The following is an 18,660-nucleotide window of genomic DNA, read 5'->3' as shown; positions in this document are numbered from 1 at the left end:
ATTTCATTGTTATTAAGGACAGTGTATATTTATATACTGATATAAATGCTCTTTAGAAAAGCAACATTAAGTATAACAAAATCTTAGAAATACACCTTAATTAAAAATTTAATTAAAAATTAAATTAATTAAAAATTGACTTTTTCAGAAATAGCTTTCATATGTGCTTTTAAAAACATGCAGCTCTTAATGGCTCACATATTGCACTTTTCTGCCTCCAGAAATGGCAATCCTGTGGTCCCTATAGAGCAAGAAAATAGTAAGTAAGGCTAAAGTTTTTTGGATTTGAGCTCAAGATTTGCTTCTGATTTTAGTATTAATTTGTTATTGATTCGTTGCATTAAACAGTTATTAATAGATTGTAACCTGGCATTCAGTATTTCTGTTAAGAATCTGGAGAAAAATGGACAGCTCTTTACAGAGAATCAAAATGTATATTTCTTTTCAAAAAAATTTAAAATTTTATCTATACTTGCATTTTGTGCAGTCAGCTTATTTTTATTAATTTGCTAATATTTAATGGGAATTTCATGTGGTTATATTCAACTTCTGGTTTGATTAAATCTATTCTGCAATATTTTTCCTGAGAATTTGAGCTTTAAATATGGTGCCATAACTTAACCATCCTGGACTGACTTTTTAAACTGATATCAATAACAAAAATGGGCAGAACCACAATCTCTTTAATTAATAAAGGAGCCTATCAGGGGGCTACAGTTATTGCTCTACTTTATTTCTCTAGTAAGATCTGTAGATTCCAGGAGATTTCTCAAGACACTTTATCTATGATCCACCTCTGATGCAGATTTATTAACTATACAGTGAGATGGTTCTCGGCCTTGAAAAAAAAAGATTCTTAACTTTTGTAAAGCACTGCAAAAATATACAGTGATTTGTTGTTTGTTTGTGACCATCTCTAGTAGAAGCCTTCATTTAATGTATTCTCTTAGTTATAAAAATGCATACTGAAATGGCAAATGCAACATAGAATTAAAAAAACAAAACAAAACAAAACAACACAAACAGCAGAACATATTATGTTATATAATTCATACCTTAAGAGAATTTTCTGGAAGACAAATGAGATCATCTATATATGACAAAGCAAAACTCAAAAGTAAAGATCAGGGCAGGGTGGAAATCAAAGCCAAATCATTGTCTTCTTGTACAGACAGCTCTGCAGACAGTGATAGAACCTCCTTAATCCTCTGCCTAAGCACTGCCACATGTCTGGAATGACTCACTCTGATCTCCAGTTCTTGTTATCATTTTAAAAATAGCAACAAATGAGATGTAATACTTCTGCAGCTCAGGAAACTATTATTTGTATCACTGTGCAACTCAGTAAACTTAATCATGCAGTAATAACTGTCTCACACTGCCTCATACAGCATCAATATTGGATATTGATGCTTCGTTTCGTGATCTAAGAACAGAATTTACATTCCCTTGCGTACATGAAGCTGAGTGGGAGGCCTGTCAGAACAAACCTCCATGTATGCTTTTAGGGCTGCCTGCTGAGACAGAGAAAGACGATACTTGTCTCTCAAATGAAAACCTGAATTCCCAAGAGCAGCATCTACTAAGCCAACACGGTAAGGAGCTTGACTTTTCTGGTGGAGTTTAAAAAAGGTTTAGTCCTCTCTATAAATGAAATTGGTAGGTGGTGCTGGAAATACCGGGGAAAGATTAATTGTTAGTAAGTAATTCTGTATCCCTCAGAATCTCAGAGAATGCAAGTACATCATCTGTTTTCCAGCTGGTGTCCCTGATCCTGTAACACGCAGCTCCTAAAGCTTGTTTTGGAAACTGCTCTCTGGGAGGCAAAAGGTTCACATGAATCATAGGCAGAATGCTCAGTTCAGGAGTACTACAAAAGAAGCAACATACATAAGCCCAGAGGAAATTTTACACATCAAATATGAAATGTTTTATTATGTCTCTATCATATTGAGTGTTATACCACAGAACCATATTTCAGTGGTGAAAACCGTTCTGCTTTTTCACAGAGAAACATTTGAAGGAAACAAATTGTGAAGCTCAGCAAAGCACTCCCAATTCTCCAGAATGTAAGGTAAGGGGCAGTTTTATCAAGCATGAGGTGTTCCATCAAGTAAAGTGTGCTATAGTGACTGAGATTTTTTCAATAGTGGCATTTAATGTATTTACTTCATCCCCAGTTTCTCTTAAAATGTGAACACAGTTGGTCTGGAAAGCATACCGTGAAGTGTTGAACTGCCTCAGCGTGCACTTGTCCTGTGTGCGCTCAGCACCTCCAGTGGTTAGGTCCCTCTCTTGCTGGTTTTCTATACAGTATTAGTACCTTAACAGCTTGATAATGAAACCAAGATCCACAGGATGTAGACCCTCCATTAGGTCTTCATAGTACTCTTAATAGCTTCCAAAATTAACTCCTAGCTTAGAAAGAAAGTTGTGCAGGAAAGAGAGATAGAATGCCACAGTGTAAGATTCTGGGAAGAATAAATGTGAAAGTAATGAGGAAGTATTTCCCACAACAAATCAAAACATTCATTGAAACTTGAGATTCATGTTTCAGTATGAAATACTGAATCTGAAAAGAGGATAAAATTACTCCAAATCTTTGGAGTATTTTCAGTGTTGACATATATCAGAGTGGTTTGGATTTATAATAGCTAGTGAGAGTAACTGTATTTTTGAAATAATAAATTCCCAAAATACACAGGTATGTTCAGGGGGGAAAAAATCAATTTCCATGCTCAGCATACAATGCTTCAAACGTCTCACAAGTGCAAACATTGCTTTTGTTTGCGCAAATATGTGGAAAGTAATATTGCTTGGAATTGCCCGCTTTGGGACTGATATTTCATGAAAATAGATTTATTCATTTTCTCTTGGCTGGGGTTTACAAGAAATGGCTGTTTCTTGTTAAAATTAGACCTCCAAACTGGAAGAAAAATTAGAACAATTTTCTGGCTTTTGATTAAGTCATCTCTATTACTGCTTCTTCCACACCATTTAATCCATGATAGCTTGTCTGTTCAACTCACTAAAATAATTTCTGAGGATGATACATTCATCACTGGAACCAGTCATGCTGCAAATCATAACAATTTCTAGGTTGCTGCTCTTTCCGACATAATGCTTGACCCTAAAAAGGCTGCTGATTATAAAAGTGAATGACGTGCTAAAGCCAAACAGAGAGGTACGTTGGGGCTGCAAGGTTAAGACTTGCATTACAGAACAATAAAAGAATGGAGGACATACTGAGTTAGCGTCACACTTGAGATAAAAGTGACTGGCTTGTCAATGAAGGTGATGTATTTGATGTATTATGAAAGGGTTACATAAGTACATGTTTCCTTAGTTTTATGAGATTTACTCATTTTACTCACTGGATATTATTAATAGAGCTTATGGAAATAAGGATGCACTACTTTCATTCTGATACGTACATGTAGATGCTATAAATCAGTGGAAGCTCTATGTACCCATCCAAGACAAGGATATATCCTACAATTTATATCAGCCACAAAGGATTGTAAAGCACAATATAATTCTTTCATATTAAAAATGAATATGAAAAAAGCGCCCTGAATAAACTCCACCTCTGACTGTGTCATTTTGTATTGTAGGACTTCATTATTAAGATAGAATTGGAAAAAGCAGAAAATGGAAGCCTAGGATTTGCGCTGGTTGGTGGCAGAAATGGCAGGGCTATCCTAATAAAAGCCATCAGCCCAAACAGTATTGCAGATCTAGATGGGAGGCTTCAAGTTGGTGACATCTTACTTAAGGTAGGGTTTGCTCTTTGTCATTTTGGTGGTGCGCTCTCATGGTATAAAAATGCAAAGAGAGGGAGATCAAGGAAGTTACTAATGCAGAAAGGAGAGAAGACTCATGAGTTGCAGAGATGTATAAAATGCGCTCAGTGCTGGGATATGTGTTAAAAAAAGCTTTTTGTTAAATAAATCTGGAATTACTTACCATGTATTTTTCAGGTAAATGAGACTTTAGTATCTGGTCTACCACGCCAAACAGTTATAGATTTGCTGCGCAAGGCTCAAGGCACTGTTCAGCTCACTGTCTGCCGAAGCGTAGCTTCACGTTGGGCTTACTCAAGCAACCAGAGAAACAGCATACCTTCCCCTCCAAACACAAACACAGAGCCTGGTAAGCAGCTAAATCCATTAAGTACATATTAAAAGTGGGATTATGTCTGGACTCAATTTTTCTATTGGTAAAACAATTGAATAACTTTACCAATAACTCTTACTCCCGATTCATAGCCATAGACATAAAAAAGTTCTTTCAGCTCTGGACAAGCTTTCCAAGACATAAGAACATAGGGAAGGATGCTGAAGACTCTCAGAAATGTTTAAACTCAGCTTATATTTATGATGGTTTCTGGTGCGTGCTGATTTTAGCTAGTTTCATGCAAATCAGTGGTAGGTTTGTAGCTGGAGAGAAGGTGCTGTACATCCTGAGCAGCTGAGGTCTTTGGAACAGCTAGACAAGACTGTCAGAAGATACTGGAAAAGGTATGGTTATTCATAGTTATCTTGATGAATCTGAAGTAAATAAAGGGAGTGTATTATTTAAAATTTCCTATTTCTTTCCCAGCAGTTTGGAATTTAATAGTCTACCAATATTATATTACTGGTGTTTCAAAGACTCTCTGTGTGAGGACGACAGAACTGTGCTCAGTTCAGGTGTAAAATGAGGATGTTCACTGTCCCATTTCAGTTCTAGTTTGATTTTGAGGGTAAACGATGCCAAAATGGGAAGGTCATCCAGATATAAAAAGGCTGATTAAAGTTTTAGCCACGTTAGTGACTGTGAAAATGCTCCCATTCACTGCAGTAAGAATAGGCTTTTCTCCAGTTCTTCAAATTCAAGGAACTAGCTGTGGAGATGTGTGTTGGGGTCTCATGAATTAGACTGTTACTGTGAAGTTTAAACTCTTTTCCCTGGACCAATAAAACACAGTGCTATTACATGAGAACTGTCATAATAAATCTATGACATTTGCCTATTTAGTGCTGTAAAGGAATGGGCTGAGTTAAGGAAGGTTATCAATTCTGTTGTAGGTTTTTTACAACTCCTACTGATAGTGGGTATACTTCAGTATCTTCTGGTCACCTGAGTTATTCTGACTTCTTCAGTGGTTATACATGGAACTTAAGCTGTTTTTACCCTTACGAGAGCATGTAGAAAAAAGGGTATTTTGTGCTAGTTTGGGGCAACATATCTCAAGTGCCTCTTCCAAAACCAAAGTTCTCTGGTGTGGGTGCTACTGAAGAAATGGATCTATATTTTCACACTTTAAGCATTTAAATTTCTTTTTCTGGTATTCAGATGACCACAACATTGAGAGAAGCCTAGAAGCTCAATCTGTTTTCACTTTGAAGGAAGAATCCAACTGGATGTGCAGCAAGGTGAAGTCTGAATTGAGCTTGTAAAAGTTATCAGGCAATGTACTCGTTTGTAAACAAAAATGGGTTTGATGCAATGCTGGCAAGAACCACACGTTGTTAATGAAAAAGATTAACATGAACCAAGTGTGCTGCAGTCAGCAGCACCTCTAATATAGGAATAAATCAGGGGATTCCACTGAGCTAAAGGTATATGATAAAAGCATACTACATATGCTAAAGAGAGGTGTTAAAGGAAGGTTGCATAAGCAAGTCTAGTTCTGGAAGTTTACAATGTTGGAATAAATTATTTATTAATTTTTCCATTCTTCCAATATTTTAAAAGTATGCTTTGAAAGTTTGCTATTCATCAGCATCTGCTAACTCCAAAGCCCCAGATTTCTTCAGGCGTAGTTTTGGTTTTGAATCCTAGTAAGTGAGGCAGAGACTGTCTGCATTAAATTTTACAATAAGTGTTATTTTTGAGTTTTACAACTATAAAACCTGTCTCCTGAAAATGTGATAAACGTAGTTTTTTTATCCTCCAGAGCAAACAAACAAACAAAAACCAACCTTCCAAAGCTTGCCTCATCCAATATAACCAAAGATATATATATATATATATATATATATATATATATATATATATATATATATATATAAAAGGAGAAATCCTTGAACTGAATAAGCTAAGAAAATCTTGAATGGAATTTCAGAAAGCTTTGAGTACAGTGCTGGAATGAATGTTGGAAATACATTGTTAAAGATTGGCTAAATGTAATACGAAAATAAGGTCAGGTCTATGATATAATGAAGAAATATGCCAAGGAAATGATATTAATCAGAGGCACGAGATACTACTAAGGTTACAGGTCCCTTATTAGCCTGAGTTAGCAATGTATTAGTGCTCACTTACGGGTTTAAGCTTGTAGTTAAGTCTAGTCTGCAAATACCTAACTTTTATTTCATGCTAAACTTTTCTGCTGAGTTCATTCCATTAGCTCTCTTCTTAACCCTTTCCAGCCTGCCTTTAATGGTCTCACGTTAATAGAAACTATACTTTACAGGGCACAGCTGCCACTTACTCCAAAGTCCTAGGGTTTGAAAATGACAAACTACAAAATAAACCAAAATAACCCAAACAAACTAACAAAAACAACAAAAAATACTTTTCCTTGGCAAAAATAAGACAAATATCCTTATAGCATTCTCTAATCAGTATAGCCAATAGTTGAAAAAACTGAATAAGTTAATTCATGGTTAAATATAAGGCCACGAATTCCCAAATTCTTGTGGGAAAATACAAGCATAAATGTAGAAACATAAAAATAAATAAAAGGTAGGAGTGGCAGCCACTATTAAGATTCTGTGAGGCATCTGGTAGTTTATACTACATTATATGCCAGGGTGGTTTCTGAATGGAATATTAAGCAGGAACAGAAGATGAAGAAATGTCACTCTGAATTAAAATTTATATAATTAACTGTCAAGTGCTGCAACTCAGAAGGAGCCACTTCCACATACTGAAGAAAGATGTTCTGCATCACTATCTAAGTGCAGGACCTAGTTATCATCCTCCAGGCCTGAAAAACAGCAACTAGTGGTATTGCTTCTGTTCCATCTGGAGGCTGATTAAGGATGTGCCCTCTGTTAGTTGAGAGCTTTCTTAGTAGTGCAGATACACTCTATTTCTATCATCTGGCCTTGTTGTGTCAGAGATTAAAAACAAAGAGGAAATTAGTACCAGAAATTCCAGCTGAAACAGTGCTGCTTTCTGCTGCCAAGAATTGGGAGGTGAAGAGCTGAGTGTGACTCACAACTCTTTTGACTGAGCTTTCTCTGTAAGATCAGAAATGTCATATTTTCAAAGTTCAGCTACTCAGGTTAGATTGTAGGGACTTCTGAACATGGCACTGTTATGAAGATCACACATACAACTGATGTAGCTTATTCATTTGAGTAGATACTGCAATGCTAAGTCAAAGTCACATATACTTTTTCCCTGGAAACTATTTTCAATTTCCTTCTTAAGTATAAAACATGTATTCATCAGTTATGAGAAAAAATATTGAATAAAGTAAACATATTCTTGATGTTGTTGTAGTTGTTGTTGTTGTTGTACTGATTGATGTTTCTTTGTACTGATTTTTCACAGCTATTTCTTATCTTACAACCACAGGGTCCAAAAAGTATACACTGTTCCCCTCTGCAAGGTCAGATGATTGGACAAGATTATCAGGGTATCATCAGTAACACTTCAGACGTGTAAGTCTCTCAAATATGGTAAAATTATTAAAGTAATCAGCATCAATAATTTATTCTTGTATTTCCAGATCTTCCGTATACTCATGTCCCAAATTATTTGAGCACAGTTATATTGAAATACAGCTCCATCTGTAATAAGAGTGGCTAAACAGCTTCCACACAGCAAATGCAACAGAAGTTTCTAGGTGTAACTGCGGCTCATGCAGACAGGCCTAAGGCTGTAGTGACATAGGTGTTTACTTCAGGATGTTTTAGAATCAAGAGAATTTGAGGATGTTACTCCTAAGAAAATATGTGGGTACGCAGTACAGGAAGTGTAGAATTTTACCTCAAATGTACAGAACAGGAAATCAAAGAATAATGTAGCTTTGATAAAAAGGAGCAGTTTTGTTTATGACAAAGATACAGAATATATGAAATATAATTATTTTACTTATCATTTATAACCCAGTAGGAGGTAGAAAGTAATAAGCATTTGAAACTTAAAAGCACTTAAAATTTTGGAAGACTAGTTGGCCAGTCTTCAAAGGACAAAACTGTTGAAAGAACCCTTGAGAGTATCTGCAATTGAGAATATCCATGTGAATACAAGCTCAGTGCTACTTGATATTATCTCACCACTAGTATAATATTATCTTTCAGTATACCAGGTAATCAGGTGTGATTATTATTAAATTATCTTGCAAGATATGCAAATGTATCTATAGCTAATACAAAGTTATCACATATAAGGATAACATTTGTTTTTTTTTCTGGTTGTTTTGCAAATGGACAAGCTTTCTGGCCCTTGTACTTTAACCTGTATCTCTTTATTACCAGTGTGTTCTGTTAGTCCTATTTTATGCTTGCAAAAGCTTTGTCTAACTTGAAAATGCAGTGCCTGAAATGATCACTGATCTTTGCAAAGCTGCTACTTAAATTATTATCTTATTCCCACTCTTAACAGTACCTTTTCCTATTGATTATATTATGTATGATGATCACATATTATCCTATCCAATGTAAGGCTACAGTATGCTTAAGCCTACTCAAATAGTTAAATGGAAGATCTGCAGGGGGATGGAGTTAGCCATTACATGAATATTTAACTCATTCTGCACATATTATTGCTGTATCCTGGGTTGTAGATATATTATCTAGCTATACATATTTAAGCACTCTAAAATTCTCTATTTTAGAATATTCTTAGAAACCTTGAAGTAAGCCTACCCATCTATTATTGCTAACAATTCAAGAAATGTGTCATTCATGAAAAACTGCCTGTAACAACTTTATTTTCTGGCAGCTTTTTATACAGATCATCTGTCCCTGTTTGTCCAGACGAAATAATATCATTAATCCTTGTATTCATGTTCTTCAGAAGTCATTGTGATTCTTGAAAATAGTCACTTGAGAAAGTTAAAAGTTATTGAAAATAGATTAAAAACAAAGTTTTTGCATGGTCCAGATGACCATAACTTCAGCAGCTTCCATGAAACCTATCAACTAATGCTGTTTTACAGATCACAGAAATACGCAGGATATGAAGGCTGCAGAAGAGAAAGTCAACAGTCTGAGTCAGATAGCTGGAACAATGAAGATGATGATATGTTCCACAGGACTTCCATTCTACCTAGAAGTAACCAGAAATGCTCTTGTTTCCTTATTGTAATAGGCCAGCATAACTACACTGAGATCAACACTACTCCCATGTACACAAGCTAAGAATTTCCCCTTTATGTCTTGAAGGCCAGATGACTCAGGTCAAAATTTTTGCCTCTGATACATAGAAAAGCATCAAATCTTTGCCATATCCAGATGAAGATGGCCAACGTTAGGAGTTCTTCAGTTCTTCTGGAGATCTGCTAGAAGGAAGGATCATGAGGCTGAGCTTAGTTAACTACGCAGAGTGGTAACAGCTCTACTGGCCACCATCCATTTGCTACCATTTTGAGCACCTCTGCTTTTGAGCTTAAAAAGGATGGGCAACTTGCAATTTTTACTTTGCCATTTTTCTTGTAGTTGTTGTTGTGTTTTATATAGTGTCCTTCCGCAAAAGGAAAATATCTAAATACCTTGATTATACTCGATTAGGTGCACAGCGCTGCAATTTTTCGTTGCGATTGGTTAAAGCGTGCAAAGACACCTTACAAAAATAAGAGAACAGTGCTCCCAGTCTTCAGCCTACAACAAAGCTGAGGAACAGATCATCAAGTTATCTCAAGTCAATTGGCAAGTTATTCATTGCCAACAGTAGCCTCTGCTTGTAAGGACAAATTCTATAGTTTTGCCACTTCAAACTACTATTTTTTTTTTCCCCACCAAAAAAACCTACTGCTTTTATTCTATGGAAGAAACAGTAATTACTGATGTGCCTCCTTTTTCAATTGCTGTAGTAGAACAATGATATTTCTGGAGACTTAATGTTTATCTATCTTCTTAATCTAAGTTTTGTATCAGAAAGTATACTAAAGAAAGTATAGCTAATTAGTAAAACTGATCCTTGGTTTTTGTGCATCAGAGGTACTTCACACCTTGTTATGGAAAGGAAGAGTGAGGTAAGATGAAGAGCGTGGCAGTATTAATCTTCAGGAAACTCCTGGAAACATGATTTCCTGTGAAGATGTGGCCGAAGTCTCCTATATCAATATAAATTACTGTTAAAGTCTATAATTCTCCAAGAATGATTAATTCATAACAGACTGTATTTAGAAATTGTAGAAAGCAAGAATTTTAAATAATTGGATATGCAATCTCCATGAAATATGGTGCTGGTTGTATCCATGATACTGACTGAGTCTTCTTTCTACTGTGAAGTAAGCCAAAAATACTTTTACAGTTTACTTCCACAGTATAAAACACTGAAGTGTACTCAAATTCTGCAGTCCCCTAGTTTTTAAATCCAAAACTTTATGCTATGTTCAATAATCATTAAAAACTTTTTTTTTTTTTTTTTTTTCTTTTTGCTATGTGTAGGCAGAACCTTTGTTTCTGAAGATGAACTGACTCATTTAATTAACCTTAAATCCTCACCAACCAGAGTACGTCCAAGGACTGGCATCAGACATTTTATTGAGGGCCTTAAGTCACGGATTGAAAATCAAGAGGTCTTGAAAGAGTTTATGGTAAAGTGTAATTCATTTTTAAGATCTTTAGCAGAACTAAGAAAGTGACTTTTAGAATTGTTCAACATACTTTATGGGAGATTCAGTTGTATCTTCACTGACTCCACTTTCTCAGAGGATGTTCCAGCTAGGATAGGGCTTCTGCTCTGCTTTTTGAGTCATGTTGCACTATTTGTATCTCCCTCTTTCCATACAAGCCAGGTTTACTTACTCTATTTCCTGTCCAAAGATCTCACCCATTTGGAAATAAAAACAAGTAATACACAAAAATACAGTACAGATAAATTTAATGTAGATCAACTTCTTTCTATTCCCCCCCTCAGCTCTGCTAAATAGGTGCCTAAGAGCCCTTCTAGGCACTAGATTAAAGCAAGAAATCCAAACACCTAGACAATGAAAGAAAATGTTTTCTACAATGCTTCAGTGATCCATGGAAATCATTGCCACAAAATGCTATTGAGGTCAGGGACTTAGTGGAAGTAAAATAAAAATAAAAATAATATAAGTAAATAATAAAAACATACAATTACATCTGATGACATAAATTATGAAAAAATATAGAATTATGAATGCATTTCAGTATATGGAGCATTTAGTACTGGAGGTTATTAGCAATTTCTAAAGATTATTCCATAGTTCTTTAACGCAGTCCTGGAATTTTTGTTAAATAATGTACTCATCCTCAATGAAATAGATTACTACCAGTTTTCCATAGCAATCAAAATGCTATCCGTTTCTTCAGGTTGCCTTCATATCTCACTTTCTGGGTAAAAAATCACATAGACTCATGTGTATAGGATTTGTTGACTTTCACCAAAAGCTCACATATACATTTCCACTAATTCCGTTCCATAACTGAGGTAGGCATAGCATGATATAAGCCAATTCGTGCATTTGCTCACAAAGCAGAGAGATCTAACAGGAAAACTAATGGTTACCAAAATCAATGGATATTTTATTTGAGAAAAGCAATAGTTACTGATGAAGACCTTGAAAACCTAACAAATATATTTCAGTCCATATTATACTATGTAGTGGCCTACTGTGAAGGCCAGGCATTGCACAATGCAAGTCAAAGAGGTAGAAGAATAAAGAAAAGTGAAAGTAATTCAAAACCATAAATGAAATTAATTTTCATTTTCTTGCTTCCTGGTCAAACTGCACTGTGTTACCCTAAATCTGCCATGAAGTTCTTAAGATTATGATTTTTACTTAATATCATTGATGTTGTTCCCTTTATCGATCACTTTCTCTGTAATTGAAATTTATTCACTGACATTCATAACCTTCTAACAGTGCTAAAGTTTATTCTCCAGTCACTTATGAATAATGATTATTTGGCCAAGACACTATTCCAAACATCTATTTTACAACAATATACAAAATGGTTCTGTAATTCAAGGTGCTGAGGATATGGGTTGGAAATCTCATTCAAAATCTCCAGAAACTTTCTGCATACTGAAGGAACTACTAAGCAATTTGAACTGTGCCTAGAAGTTTAAGGAAAAATGTGCTGATTCTCTTCTTTAAGAGGTCTGTCTCGGGTCACAAATCAGTAAAAGCTCTTCATGAAGGATATGAAGACTGTGTGACTGTTTCTTTTTGATACAGGCTTTGGAACATGTGAAGCCAATAGATGACTGCAGAACTGGCAAAGCACCAGAAAATCGGGATAAAAATAGATATCAAGATATTCTTCCATGTAAGTATGCACACCAATAAGAAGATACAGCTATAATACTGGGATTAGGAGGCAAAGCCCACCACATTCTTTTGTCATAGAAAATTCTACTAGAAATGAATTTTGTTGAGATTTTTCCTAGAGTGTAAAGTTCACATAAGGTTGTCTGCTTTGTGCAGTAAGTAATTTCTCACTATCATCCTCAGCAAGGCAGGACTGGGTCTGGTAGGGAGGCAACTATCTTGGTGTTCCCTTCATTCTGTCATATAGTGGTCTAGTACATTTCTGTGGATTAGAGTATCTTGTATTATACTAGCAGTTCTTTAAATCTACAGCTTTTGACATAGCAGAATTCTGAAAAGCACAGTGGAAATCACAGATATATGTAGTTCTTGAAAAAATACAAGTTCATTTTAGAAGTATTTGAAAACATGATAGCCAACTAGATATTTCAGTTGCTCAGCTCTTATCTGAGTCAGAATTCTGATTAGCAGTGACTAATGTTAGAGCAGCCTGCCAAATGTGGTCTAAAAAATAAAAGCATACTTTGTTGTTAGAGGCTGAGGTTCCCCATCTCCTAGATGCTAGAGGTGGCAGAGCTCCATTTCAGATCTACAGCTGCAATAGTAACTTTCTGTTTCTGTCCAGATGATAAGACACGAGTTCTCCTGGGAGAAAACAATGGCTACATTAACGCAAGTTATATCAGAATGAAAGTTGGAGAAGAGGAACACTTCTACATTATAACTCAAGGGCCTCTGCCTTCTACTATGGCTGATTTCTGGCAGATGGTATGGGAGAGTGAATCAGATCTGATTGCCATGATGACAAAAGAAGTTGAGCTAGGAAAAGTGAAAAGTCATCGATACTGGCCTGAACCTCCACACGACTCCATAGATCTGGATAATTTTCATCTCAGGCTGGACAGTTACCAGATTCTGGAATACTTCATAATTAGGATAATAGAAATGATCAACAAGCAGGTAAGTTGAGTGTAATTAACATTTTCATATGTGAAGAAATTGAATAAATATCTTAAATGAATAAATACTGACATTATTTGTTTCTTCTCTAACATCTGTTCATCATGTTCTTAGGAATGTTTGACAAACAGGAAATTTAGATAAATAGAATACTGCCTCATTGCTTATTGCACAAAGAGTGGATCCAACATTATAAACATTTGGACAAGAGTGTTCAATAATTAATCCTTTAATATTCACAGAGTTGCTGTGTTTTTTTGCAGAATTTCTCACTGTTCTTATCAAATCAGATCATAAGGACTGCCACTGATGTTCTGTAAAAGTGGGTACAAGGAAGGATGAAAAGAAGTTGGTTTTCATCTTAAAATTTAGAAAGAACGATAATTTCTTTATTTCATGAGAAGACATGAAACTACCAATCTAACAGGACTTTTTTGAAGATACAATAAATTTAGAACCTAATTGTAAGAACATTGAAACTGGGACAAGTCCATCAATTATGCCTCCATATTAAATAAAACTTTGCCGAAATTTCTGCAGGACAAATTGGTTCATGAAATAATTAAAGAAAAATTAATTGTGCCAGACTAACTTGGCATCTGTTTCTGTTAGTAAAACTATTTATATGATGAAAAATCTCACCTCATGTTACCGTGTGAAAGATAGCAAAGTTTCTAATAAGGGTCTGTCCAGAAGATGATGGGAAGATTGGCCATTGTAAGTGATTGAGCCCTTACCTGATTTTAATGAATGTTTTTATTTTTGCTACATTTGTTTTGTACCAGTATTAAATTACTACGGTAAATTATCAGTTTACTTCAGTAGAAATCACAGACATTAATTCAAATTATTCTAATGGCAAAAACCTAGATAGGTTTTTACATCCAGCTTACAGTCAATAGAAATCCATTGCCATGCTAATGGACTAATGGACATGCTAAAGTCCCCAATGCCATGGGACTTTGGAAGGCTTCAATCCTTAAAGTTCCTAGATTCTTTTGTTTTTAAGATTTTCAGTTGCATAAACAATCATTTTTGCAGAACAATTATTGGTTGGACTTGGATCTTTACAGCAGATGTTTTTACCAGCATGGAAAAACTGTATAACATTTTTTCATTTAGTACTGACATAAGAAATAATAAGGAAAAAGAAAATGCTATTTCCTCATTTATATATATTTACATTTATATTTACATGTATTTGTTTGTTTTTTACTGGGTTTTATATAGCTATGTTACTAATCTTTTGGTGAATACACACTTTTGTTTTCTTTTTTTCCAGACAGATGAGAGGCGAATTGTAAGTCATTTGCAGTTTACCACTTGGCCAGACCACAGTAGTGCCAAACTGTCTGAGCAGCTTGTAAAATTTATTTGTTATATGAGGAAAGCTCACAGAAGAGGACCTGTTGTTGCTCACTGCAGTGCTGGGATAGGAAGAAGTGGAGTTTTGCTTTGTGTTGAAATTCTTCTGAGCTATATAGAAAAAGATCTCTGTGTAAGTACCAAACAAATAATTGTTAAATCTTACAGTAAATATAAATATTACCGATATGGATGTCAACAAAATGTGTTGATATCTTAGAACACAGTTAACTCCTGGTGGAAATTAATCCTTACAAAATGGAATAAACCCAGCTTTGTTATTTAAAAGAACAGAAATAATAACCAAAGTTATGTTATTTGTAAAAGAACTGAACCCCAGGTTTCTCGTCATAAATTGTTTCCGTTCTTTTTTTTTTTTTTTTAAATAGTTTCAACATTAACATAATAAAAACTGTTCTCTTCTAATAGTTCAACATCAAGCACATAGTGAGAGATCTGAGAGAACAGCGGTTTGGCATGATCCAAAGTAAGGTAAGTTCTCAGTACTCAAACTAGACTGCGACTTCAGAAAGCTTCAAATTCTGCTACAGATCCTTATGCTTGGATCAATCTGGAGTTTAGAGCATAACCTTAGCCTCCTTGTGAGGAAAATAATAACTTTCCAGGCAAGTGTGTCTTTATCTAAATTTACAAGGTCTTAGTAACTGAAATTAAGAAAGAAAGGGAAAAGAAAGCCAACATAAAGAGACCTCTAGTGTAGCTTTAGTCACTTGAACTTCACAAATCATCAATATAGTACGTATACAGGCCTACTTTTCTCCTTTTGGCAAAAAAAAAAAAAACAAAAAAAAAAAAAACCAACAAGAGGAATCACCGGCAAAACAGGTGAGACTCTACCCTGCAAAAGCACAGCCTTTAGTTGAATTCTTGCAATTGTTAAGCTATCACTGCCCTTTCTACCACTGAGCTAAACATACTCCCAGGAAGAGTTCACAGAGTACAAGACAAAATGAAGGTAACTCAACTTAGAACAAACAGAAAGTGGGATGAAAAACTAGACAAGACTAGGATAAGTTCTTCTCAGAGTCAAGTATTTAAGACATGCTCCAATATACCTTAGATTGGGCAGATGGTTAAAATTAAGCAGGTAAATAACCTCAGTTGAGCTCAGTGAGACTCAAGCTCATGCTTACAGGTACTGCACTGAATAAAAAAGACCTCCTGAACTTTTATTAGTGAAGGAAAAATAAGATTGAGGATACCTTTAAATATACATATATTTATATGTATGTAATAAAGTTGCTGGTGTTACAAACAACATTACAGCCAGTCTGTAATTATTTATCTAGTTCCTTTGTCAAATGTATTCAGTTGTTTCACACTGGTGTCTCTATGTGCAGGATCAGTATTTATTCTGTTATGAATTTGTGCTGCAAGTCCTTCAGAACCTTCAAGCTGCGGATTCTTATTGACTGCAACGTGACTCTTCTCTGTAACTATCCTCCTCAGATTCCAGGGACCACTCAGCTATTGCTTTAAAGGAATGCGAAGTGTTACATTACATGTTCTAATAGATCACTCTGATTCCTAAAATGTTTAAAAACCTTGCTTAAAATGCCCTGGGTAAGTCATTCAAATCTCAGCTCACAGTTTGGAGAAGGAGCCAGCCGGAACTGCAGCACTGCTGTTAAATTGTCATGGACAACTTGCATGTTCTATGTAATAACATATTAACTGCTAGGAAAATATTTTTGAACTGTGAGAAGGAGGTAGCAACCTTCAGAATTAGCTGTCCACAGGGCAGCTAAAAAATTTAAGGCTCTGTGGGTGTTGGTGGAAGATTTGTTGTCTCCTCCATACAGCATTCTTGGCTTCTGGGCTGCAAATCAGTATTTGCATAGTAGATATGTTTTTATATGGAAGGATTCAATTTGTTTGCCTTTTATTGCTTGAACAGTGTAGAACCATTTCCAGTCATTACGCCAGCACAGGAATTTATACCACTGTCACTAGACATCTTAAAGCAAGAGATAGGCAGAAACTTAGGATGCCTTTAAACCTTAGCTATTTATCTTAAAAGCAAGAAGAGAGTTCTAATTATTGGATGGCATATTCTTATTTTCTAGCAATATGAACAGCTGTAGGTAGAGTCAGAATTCTTCCATTCTACATCCACGTAAAAAGGATGCAATATTAAATCAGACTGTGTGTGTATTGTGGTACACATACACATTTCATCTTCCACTGATGCTTTCTATTGATCTTTCACTCCACTGAATTATCTTGTCATTCTTAACTAGAATCTGAATACATTTATGGCAAGACCCATTGGTTTCAGTAAGAGTTGAACCGTTCTTTAAATAAGAGTAAATAATTCTCTGTACAGTTCATTTCTCTTGTAAAAACTGGTTTTGTTATTGTGAGTTTGGATTGGAGCAAAAGCACAGTGTTCAGGTTTGTAAGATTGTAGCTGCCTCTACAATAATAATTCTGTTTCAGTTATCTACATGGTGGTATATATTGAAGTGGTGTTACTAGATATGTATTGGGAGAGTAGCTTCAAAACATAGGAAATGATAACAGCATTTATTTAACTGAACTGTACATATTTTTAAAAATTCCTTGATTTCAGAAAATGTTAAGAGGCATTTGAATATAAAACTGAGTAGAAATAAGACAATAAAATAGCTGTTTACTGTCATTATGAAAGAAAGGTTTATGGCTCACAAAGAATGAGGAATTAAATACAAATTAAAAGCATGACTTTTAGAAAAAGTCACTGTTGTACAATTATAATTAAGGCCCAGGGCCACTTTTTTTGCTTTCTGTCCTCAGATGGTCTGCTGGAAGCCAGTAGAAGATATAAATAGGATTTATGACATGAACCAGATGCTAATTTCAAACATACTGACAAAGATCCAGAACAGCTTTAAACCGGTGGAGTAAACCTGGATCTATATTGGTATAAGTATAAACAGAATTTTCTGTTTTGTCTTAAATTAATTGAATTTGAGCCTTCTAGGCTTCATACTTACTAAACTTACTTTCCTTATGTTGCATATAAAGGACTATTTGCACAGTTTTGTCAAGCATCATCAGCCAAATTTTTACTCATAACGCCATTACCTCCATTTGCTATTTGGCCTTTAACTTTGATTTTAATTATTGTACATTTACTTCTATGCAAGATAACACTGCAACTAAATGCACAATTCACTTCTGTACCACAGCAGCTTTAAAAACTTCTCAGTAAAAATCTTCCTGTGCTTCTTGCAAGGGTGTTTTTTCTGTGGTTTAGAACAAAGATTCTGGACTTTGAAGACAATCTTTGTGGCACTATTTGTTCCTCATTTGTGCATCATCTTTGCAGCTGTTTGTCAGAAGCGTTTCCTGTTTTACAGGGATATTAAAAGATTTCTGAAAACACTGAATTGCATTTCATTTTTTTTTTTATTATGGAAAAGCTATTTTAATATTAACCACTAACCAGAAAGAACCCATGGGAATAATAATATTATGTTAAAAAGGGTGTATATTTAAACTTCCTGTAAAGGCAGATATTCTCATGATGGTCCCTCTTGTATTTTCCCCTAAGGCAGAGACTACTAACCTGTCTTGTTTTCAGCTGAGACAGAGCTGATTTTTCCTTCATAGTGCCTGGCATGACATTATGTTTTGTCTTCAGGAGGAAAAAAATGTTGATAAAACAGTGATGTTTTAGTTGTTGCTGAGTAGCACTCTAGAGAACAAAGGGTATTTCAGCTTCTCAGCTCTTGTTCTATTCTGCCAGTGAGGGGGCTGAGGTGGCATGAGGACTTGGGAGAGGACAGGACCAGGATGGTTAGCATAAACTGGGATGTTCCGTACCATCTGACATCATGAAAAATGGTGGGGACTTGGCTGGGCAA

General features: G+C 35.3%; 1 protein-coding gene across 1 annotated transcript in view; it reads left to right on the top strand.

Annotated features, from left to right (window-relative positions):
• FRMPD2 (FERM and PDZ domain containing 2) overlaps nt 1-18,127 on the top strand; it is a gene marked incomplete at its 5' end in the record, with an annotated part of 44,842 nt that extends 26,715 nt beyond the window's left edge. The window contains 14 exons of the mRNA XM_042863158.1: nt 222-259; nt 1,509-1,595; nt 2,010-2,074; nt 3,615-3,776; nt 3,981-4,152; nt 5,338-5,417; nt 7,549-7,658; nt 9,161-9,276; nt 10,614-10,762; nt 12,374-12,464; nt 13,092-13,426; nt 14,709-14,924; nt 15,221-15,283; nt 17,588-18,127. Of these exons, the coding sequence (XP_042719092.1) occupies nt 222-259; nt 1,509-1,595; nt 2,010-2,074; nt 3,615-3,776; nt 3,981-4,152; nt 5,338-5,417; nt 7,549-7,658; nt 9,161-9,276; nt 10,614-10,762; nt 12,374-12,464; nt 13,092-13,426; nt 14,709-14,924; nt 15,221-15,283; nt 17,588-17,698 (1,795 nt within the window). The remainder of the gene's footprint in view (nt 1-221; nt 260-1,508; nt 1,596-2,009; nt 2,075-3,614; nt 3,777-3,980; nt 4,153-5,337; nt 5,418-7,548; nt 7,659-9,160; nt 9,277-10,613; nt 10,763-12,373; nt 12,465-13,091; nt 13,427-14,708; nt 14,925-15,220; nt 15,284-17,587) is intronic.
• Nucleotides 18,128-18,660: the final 533 nt, after the last annotated feature.

The sequence above is a fragment of the Lagopus leucura genome, unplaced genomic scaffold, assembly GCF_019238085.1.
Source record: "Lagopus leucura isolate 7727_CA_CO unplaced genomic scaffold, USGS_WTPT01 Super-Scaffold_739, whole genome shotgun sequence".
Lineage (NCBI taxonomy): Eukaryota > Metazoa > Chordata > Aves > Galliformes > Phasianidae > Lagopus > Lagopus leucura.
This window is presented reverse-complemented; position numbering and strand designations above follow the sequence as displayed.